Source organism: Erigeron canadensis, chromosome 5, assembly GCF_010389155.1.
Source record: "Erigeron canadensis isolate Cc75 chromosome 5, C_canadensis_v1, whole genome shotgun sequence".
NCBI classification, from domain to species: Eukaryota; Viridiplantae; Streptophyta; class Magnoliopsida; order Asterales; family Asteraceae; genus Erigeron; species Erigeron canadensis.
In genome coordinates, this window is record NC_057765.1 from 8844348 (window position 1) to 8853304 (window position 8957).

At 31.7% G+C, this 8957-nt stretch overlaps 1 protein-coding gene across 1 annotated transcript; it reads left to right on the forward strand.

The window, feature by feature from the left end:
• Positions 1-345: 345 nt before the first annotated feature.
• Positions 346-8957, forward strand: LOC122599624. The gene is made up of 2 exons (XM_043772161.1): positions 346-743; positions 8409-8957. Exons 1-2 carry the CDS (start codon positions 427-429, stop codon positions 8824-8826), a joined length of 735 nt encoding a protein of 244 aa, XP_043628096.1. The 5' UTR covers positions 346-426; the 3' UTR covers positions 8827-8957.

Genomic DNA, 8957 nt, shown 5'->3' on the forward strand with positions numbered 1-8957 from the left:
TGAAAGCCTTTAGGACTTTGTTTATCTTGTTTAACACACTCGCATATAACACACGATCCAAATCTAGTAAATTAGAAGGAAAATGTAAATTGTGTGTGAATTGATCGGATAATATGTTGAAGTTGATTGACATGTAATCTTTCACTCTTTTGCATTTTCTGATAAGTGATCTTATCATGTTAAGTTATTAGAGAAATCTTAACTACTAATTAAATAAAATATCAAATATTATACTAAATTAGAGATGACTCTAGTGGTAGAAAGTCAACATAAATTGTAAACCAATAGGAAGGATAAACCAAAAACCAATCACATCTATCCACATGCATGACTATATATAACATATTACACACACATGTATATATATAAACACACACTAATTGCAAATTCTAAATCGTGGGGTGTCCATTAATTGTGTATCAAAATATGATGAAACTTAATACACATGGAGTGCATGGTGATCATCATGCTCTTGATGATGGTTCTCAAATGTTTGGAGGACTTTTGATGAAAGATTCTAAAATCTTTGGAGGCACAAAATTCATGAAGATCATACAAGAAGAAGAATGCAAATCATCGAGCAGTTCATCGATAGGAAACAATAGCGATGATGATGAAAAACACGAGGATGATGATGCTCAAAGTCCTTACAAATATGTTCACACCAATGACAACAATAAGAAGATGAGTAATGGATCTTTTGATGATGCGGTTCAAGCTCTCGAAGAAGCACTTCCAATCAGGTTTGTTTCATCTTCTTATTTGTGGTAATTAAATTGTTGTGTTTTAATTTAATGTTCTGCAAATATATACATTTTGATGTGTGGTGATTTGATATTATAAGTTCTGTTTTATGCATCTATCTATATAGGTTAATATCTGAGTAATGCTATTTATGATATGCTATATAGTCACAAATTCATTATCTAGATCAATTCAGACATTTAAAGAAAGTGTTTAATTTTGATGCATGTTTTTAGGATAAGTTTGGTGAATGATTTGGATATCTTATCTTCTGGTTCTAACAATTGGAAACAAATTATTAGCAACTTGACAAGTCTTCAATAAGACTAGTCTTATCATTATCTAGAACGTACACTTTTATAATTATAAAATTTGAGCGAAGAAACCATACATGATCCATAAATAAAAATGATGATTTATTCGACATAAATTTCATGCGATGTCGATACCAAAAAGATATATGGACCATTAGATTCCAAATCTTTTACTCTTAAAAAGTTAAAATAACTACATGTATTATAATGTACAACTTAGGGTGAGTACGATTCGATTTGGTTCGGTTTTTAACTATAACCGAAACCGAACTGTTATAATTCGGTTTTTGAAAACTAAAATCATTGGATTTCGGTTTTTTCGGTTTGGGTATATTTCGGTTCCGTTTTAGTCGGTTTTTAACTACTTGTGGTTTGGGTCAAATTGAGATTCAAAAGTTTATAAATTTATACCATATAATTACACCTTAATTAATTTCAACAAGTTTTCAAAACACTATTAGTAACAATAACATTACAACAATGACAACAAATCCATAAAAGTTGTTGTACACACTTCAAACTAATTTTATAAATAACTATTTATATCTTTTACTTGTTGTTTAATTATACCATTATTAAAACAAATTAATTTTGTTGTGTATTTTCACTTAAAACATATAAATGATATTATCATATATGCCTAAAAATGCAAATATAATAACATATTTATCAAAAATTAATAATAAAATGATATAAATATAAAATAAAGTGAAAACATATAATTTTTGTTCGGTTCGGTTTTTATGGTTCAACTTTTCATTAGAAACCAAAACCGAACCACAACTTTCGGTTTTAGAAAACCAAAACCAATGGTTTTTTCGGTTTTTTCAGTTTTCATGGTTTTTTCGGTTTTCGGTTTGGTTTTTGCTCACCCCTAATACAACTTACCAAATAAACCTTAAAAATATATGGAAAATGTTAAATGAAGCCCTTAGGGCTTCACTTAACGTGCATAAAAATGTTATTTTTTCATATCAAAAGCTCACCCCCTGATTTTTATGGTAACTGTACAACTAATTAATGCATTTTAATGAAAACCTTTAGAGCTTCGTTTAGGAAAGTATTGGGAGATTCAGATAACCTTTTTGATTAGTTTCCATTGTACCTTCTTAAGAAACATTTTTTTTAGCTTTTGTATCTAATCACAAGTCAAATTTGGGTAAGATAGCCGACCCAATAGTATCCAAACTATTTGCTAACCATGGGTGTTTTTATATTTTGGATATTTTTATTTGGGCGACTAATCAAAGTAGTTTTGTTCCAAATCATGTAACATAAAAGACCCCATCGTTTTCATCTTTTAAGACTTGCAATAATTATCAACTTATTGTCACTTTATCAAAATTGAGTTCAAATTATTTCTTCATAACATGTTACCCCTATTAAAACATGTGCTTGGATGTTTAGTAACTTTTTTTTAATTGGCTAAACATTGCATATTTTTACTCGTACTAAACGAAGAATTTAATAAGCAAAAGGTTTGAAAATTAAAAGTAAAGACATTTTGACTTCACAATCACTTTAACTAGTTGAGTAAGGATAAGGCTTGTCTACATATTACCTCCCTCTTACCTCGGGTTTTGCCGGGATTGAGTACCGTTGTCGTTGTCGTCAATCCCTTAAACCTAACCGATACTTATTCAAAAATCACTTTAACTAGCTGTCTTTGAAAACCATCATAAAAAATGTATTTAACTAAATTGGTAACTATAGTTTAACAGCAATAATCTCACAAAACATTTTTTTTTCCGAACATCAAAAATATATTAATATGAATGAAGAACCACTAGCAAGACGCTAGAGGTCACAATACAAAATCTAGAATTTACCATGAAAGGTATACAAGTCCAAAAAAAATTTTGAACGTTATATACAAGGCCAAATAATAAACAAAATATGTAACTGAATAACGAAAATAGTGATGACAATAATATTATCCCATACAAGGGACCCCCTTGTGGGATTTATGTTATCATGTTTATGTTTATTATTAGTTTGTTGATAAAGTAAAGGATAAGATATAAAGAACAGATAAGGAGTGGGGTAAGAATAAACATCAAAAAGAAAGTTAAGCAGCCATTGATTGGGGCATGTTTTTGTGAGTGGTTTGATTGATTTAATGTGAACAATTGCAACTTTTCTTGCTTGGGTAGGTTTAATCTATACATATATAGATCATGTGTGCACATGCAATTTATCTACTATCAATTTGCTGGTCCATCTTGGACCACAGTACTAATAAAAATGTGTGTTGATGGACCAAAGAGTTTTGTATAAGGAATATTCCTAATGTAGATATTTAAAAGAAAAGAAAAAAAAAACTATGATCACAAAGCCACCACTTGGACACATTATCTATTAGTAACTTCTATCATGGTTGTTGGTTTGCCAATAATCCAATATGATCAAGATTTGTAAGATACAGTTAACCTTAAAGGCCAAAGTAGACCATTAGTTTATTATCACAATAAAAAGCTTTTTACAAATATACTAATATTTATACCCGTACGATGTACAGATACTTAATACGGCTTTTATCTCAAAAATAGACTTGTTATGTGCTTTACCGCTCTCAATGAACTTGAATTCTTTCCATAATCCAATTATGTGCACATACATATATAGTTAATTATTGCTTTGGTATTTATATTTCATATCAAGAGATTAGAAGTTGTCATTGTTGTATTTAGATGACAAGAACACTAAAATAAAATTAGTGCTAAATTGAATATTATTTGTAAATGCATGCAAGAATGAAACAATAAAGAACTAAAACACAAATGCATATAAACAAAACATAGCTTTTCATACGATTATTTAAATTGTAATACCATGCACATAATTAAAGAATTGCTTGTTTAAATAGAATATAAATCATAAAGGTTAAATAAAATAACGTCTAAAAATAAATATACAAATATGATCAAACTAAGGGTGTACGGAGTCGAGAAGGGTTGGCAGCGGGTTGGCCTAGCCCGCCCAAAAACACCGTCGCCGCTAACACGGGCTGGCCAGCGGGTTGAATTCGGAGGGCTTGAAGCCCGTTGCTAGTTGAAGAATCCTTGGTCAAATTTGAACGTTGGAGACTTTTGACTAGCTGTTGGGGGAGCATGGCTTTGATTAAAAAAAAAAAATTCTGCTTCTTTTTCCTATCTATATATCAACCAAATCAACTTTCATTTTTCAAACAAAAACCCAACAATCGCATACACTTTTATCATATAAACCACAAATTAACATGGATCCAAGGAGGGGAAAACAACAACTAGATGTATCATACTCTCAAAGGGGTAGAGGTTGACGTCGGGGTCAAGTTATATATCAACAAAATCAACTACAATTCCAACAACAAAATCAAACACAATTCCAACAACAAAATCAACCACAATACCCACAACAAAATCAACCACAATACCAACAACAATATCAACAACAATCAAGCTCACAATACTATATTCCCGAACCACCAATTCGAAGGCAATCTTATTCTCAACCAATATATCATCCCCCCCCCAATGGATCCTCGACAATATGTTGTACGTCAAACGGCCGAGACGAATCTTGACGATTTTGATCCATTCGACCCAACGGCCGAGATGAATCTCGGTGATGAAGAGGCCGTTCTATGTACCGAACTATGTTTTATTTATTTCTTTAGTTATGTAATGGATGATTTTATGTTTTATTAATTTGTTTTATTATAAATGGTTGATTAAATTAAATGAAAAAGGAAATAAAAATATTTGGGAGGGTTGAGAAAGTCATGAATGCCTAAGAAATGAGTTGGGAGGGTTGAAGAGGTAAAATGGGTTGGAGGGTTGTGATTAGTACGATTTGGGAGGGTTGAAAAAAAAAGCTCCATGACTCTTTGTTCCCTAATACGTACAATACATATGTGAGTAATTAAGACTATATAGCACCTGTCAATGTATTGAATAGTGCTTAGACCCCGTGCGATGCACGGACAATCCTAAATAATTTTTTTTAACTTTATTTTAAGATTGTATCAATGAATAAATATAACTGAGTTGGACATAATAAAAATATTCTTATGAGTTGATTAATTTAAGGAAAAAGAATGCTAGATATACCTTGGGATTTATTAATGATACACGAGGGTTTAAAACGCATACATTGCACGCCGGAGAGAAATTATAAAATTGATTGCCCATAGTAGGCGCATATAAGAAGGATTATGTCGGTTACCAGGATGTGATAGGTATTATGAATTTTCCCCCACTTTAATATATAGACCCACGTAGATGCGCTATAACCTTAAATAATTTCTTTAACACCAGTTCAAGCATGCATGTAGCGAAGTAAATGTGCTCATATTACAACTAATGACCATTTTAAAAAAAAATAATGACTTAAAATGCATAGAAAAGTCTTATTTAGCACTAAAATAAACCAAATATACCTCATAATTTTCTTCACAAATTTGATAGGTTGTTCTTTGTATAAGATTTGAAATTTGTTGATCATTCATTTTAACTCCAATAGCACCAGTGGCATCTACAATCCTAACTTGCACATTAAACCTACCAAAAAAAAAACAGAGATACAATTTTACCACACAACTTAATGATTATAGAGTTTTAATATGAAATATAAATATATACCTAGGATTGATGAGAACTTCTTCCTTGTTACATGAACAACAAATCCACATTTTGTTGTCCCTTAAAGCATCAATAATGTCGACTGCATCTATGTAGAGATCGGTCAACTTAACTTCTTGAGAACCGTTCACACATTCCATTGAATACCATAACTGGTCGGTTGGAATAAAACCGATTGTTGCAACAACAACCACTTTATCAAACTGTCAAAATGAAAATGTTTATACATTAGAATGTTAAAAAGCTAGTTATAAATTCGAAAGAAAGTTATGTTAAAAAGTAATCTAATCAAAAAAAAAAATTCACAAACAATGAATACTTACATGTTCGTCCATCAGGATCATCTCAATATTACCTATGTTATTAACATCTCCATATAGAGGTTGCTTCCATAGCCACAAATTCTAACCGTTATCGTACATGGCTTATTATTTGGACGCAAATTTCTAATTGAAACATGGTTTAGTGAAGCCATGCTAAAATTGATCTGTTATGTGTTTACGTTTTGAAATGCCTTAAAACTGAATGGAATTGGCCTTATATAGACATAGACATGCAAGAAAGTAACCGCCACAAGCAATACACGAACGATTACATATTCAAATTTTTGAAAATTTGAACTTCTTATAAAAGTAATTAATCCGTAGACCTTCCAAGGAGCAATGATTTGTGGGCTTTCTTGTATTTTTAAGCATGCCACATAGGCAATAACTAACAAATTTTGAAGTGAGATTTATATAATGTAGGGATATATATGTCAATTTGGTTATGTGATCGATATGTCGGCTAAAACTCACCTGCGGTAGTGCGGTTTAATGAAAAACACCTATGTTATGAAGAGATATATATTGAACGACCTAAATATTTGATTCCCAATAACCGTTCGATCTCCTCGTTCTCCACTAATTCATATTCTTGGCAATTTTGATTAAATGGATAAGGGATTACACATCTTAAATTATATTAATGATTAAATATTAGTGTATGATAGTAATAAGGTAACTTAAAATTAAGAATTTTAAAAAAGGACACATGTCGTTTAGTTAATAAGCCAAGTGTCGATAAATAAAAGTTTCAATCATGTTTTAGTATATTGGTAGATGGTTATGCGTAGATACACAGATATTGTATATTAAAAATTAAAAATATTTATCTTATTATTGAAATAAACACATAAATATAAAATTTTAGGTACAACTTTTTACGTGTTTGAATATATTAATGATAGACTACAATAACAATTTTTTTCTGAAAAATTCTTAATCCTAAAAGGATAACATTTTACCTATACCTAGCGATTTGCACGGGTTGAAATCCGGCCCGACCCGCAATCCGTGAATGCATTAAAAACGTGACCCGTGACTTGGCACGTTAAGGTTTTGGGCGGGTCGGTTCTGGCTCAGGCACGGATTTCCAGGTCTTTTGCTCATCCGTACCTATACCATCCCTCTCGGTGAACCATCAAAGTGGGATGATGGAAATTCGAAACAAAAGCCAAAACAATCTAAACCCTGTAAGCCTTCTTCACCCAAACACCCACCTGTCCAACCAAATTAAGGAATGCTTTTCCATTAATCTGACTTTATCCACCCCAAATTATCACAAAGAATTTCCACCAGTATCCACCCAAGAAACCCGCCAATTGAAAAAAACCAAAAAAAAAAAAAAAACAGACCCTCGATATGAGTCCTAGTAGTGTACATGTACTTCATTTTCCTTTGACGGTTCTTTAAGAGGGTTGGAATATACCTAAATAATTTCATCCCTCCTTAAAAGATAATTGTGAGTTGTGACTTTTTCATTTTGTTATTTGGACTAGCCTTGTAGTGTACATGTACTTGATTTTCCTTTTCTAGGCATTGTTGGCAATTACAGGCATCATTTGAGAAGTCTTTCGTCATGTTGATTGAAGAGAACATTTCTCTATGATCTTGCTCTATTGGTATTGTTTGATGATGAACAAAATCTATAGTTGTGTTTAGTAAATGAGGGATGCTAGAATCATCAGGCAAGTATGAAACATTATATATGAAACATTTATTTGAGACAAGTAAAAGATATTTTTCTAAAAAAAAAATCTGTCATTGTTTTGGTTTTTAATGATTGGATTATTTTGTCAAACAAAACACAGAAGATTGTTAGTTTCATGACTTCATCCATTAAATGTTTAACGTGGTCTGACCATTCATCAAAAATTTCACATGGATTGCGGAGTTTGATCCGAAAAATCATATAGGACCCGGAATTCTCTTGTCGCACGTAAACGTTTTTAATGACATTTTTTGATACGCGGAAACAAGATGCTTCAATCATGTATCTATATTGTGCCATTTTAGGGGAAATGACAATGGTACCATTAGTTTGTCATTTGTTGTGTTACGGATATCACTCCCTTTTAGATATTGTATAACTTTTATCAGAATGTATAAGTTTTACTGCACACGGTATATCAGTATTGCGTATATGTGGCAGGTTTATCATTTGTTGTGTTACGGATATCACTCCCCTTTAGATATTGTGTACATGTCGATTTTTTTTTTTTTTTTTTCTAGTAGTAGATAGGATAATTTTTCGTAAGTTTGACCCGTCAATCTTCTCATTGACAAATCTATCGCAAGAAGTTTCTTGACATCTTCAAAGTTTAATTGTCCATTCCTTTTCCATTTCTACTTTCTAGTAGCAAAATTTGATTAGAAAATTGACATGTGTTTTGTGTATTTTGTTACAGAAGAGGAATATCCACATTTTACAATGGGAAATCAAAATCCTTTACATGTTTAGCGGATGTCTCGCCTTCATCTACACCATCCATACAAGACATCGCGAAACCAGAAAACGCCTACACAAGAAAAAGAAGAAATCTTCTCGCATCCACTCTTTTGTCATCCAAGAGCAAGAATCATGGTTTTGAACTATCAAATATCTACACCGGACGGATATCAAAGAAACTGAAAACCACTACATTGTGCTTTGCCGCAGAAAGTGATGAGCCCAACTTAAACAAACATGCCACACAACCACGACTCTATAAGCCATTGTTGTTGAAAAAGCAGAATCTTTCTTCCTTGAGATCATTTTCAATGGTTAACTTGCATGCTTGCAACTCTAGACTTGGCTTAAAATCAACCGAGATCGAAAATTGTTAGGTTGGAAGTGAGGGGTACAATGCATAGACAGTAGGTAATGTAGTAGAAAAGGGGGAAAAGGAGAAAATATGAATGTGATATTTGTTTTTTTTTATTTTAAAAAAAGGAAATTAAAATGTTTGTTTGGTTAA

Bases quoted from the DNA above. Each gene is read 5' to 3' on its own strand.
- LOC122599624 (XM_043772161.1), top strand. From the start codon at position 427: ATGATGAAACTTAATACACATGGAGTGCATGGTGATCATCATGCTCTT. The intron at 744-8,408 runs GTTTGTTTCATC...ATTTTGTTACAG, and splicing joins GAAGAAGCACTTCCAATCAG to AAGAGGAATATCCACATTTT.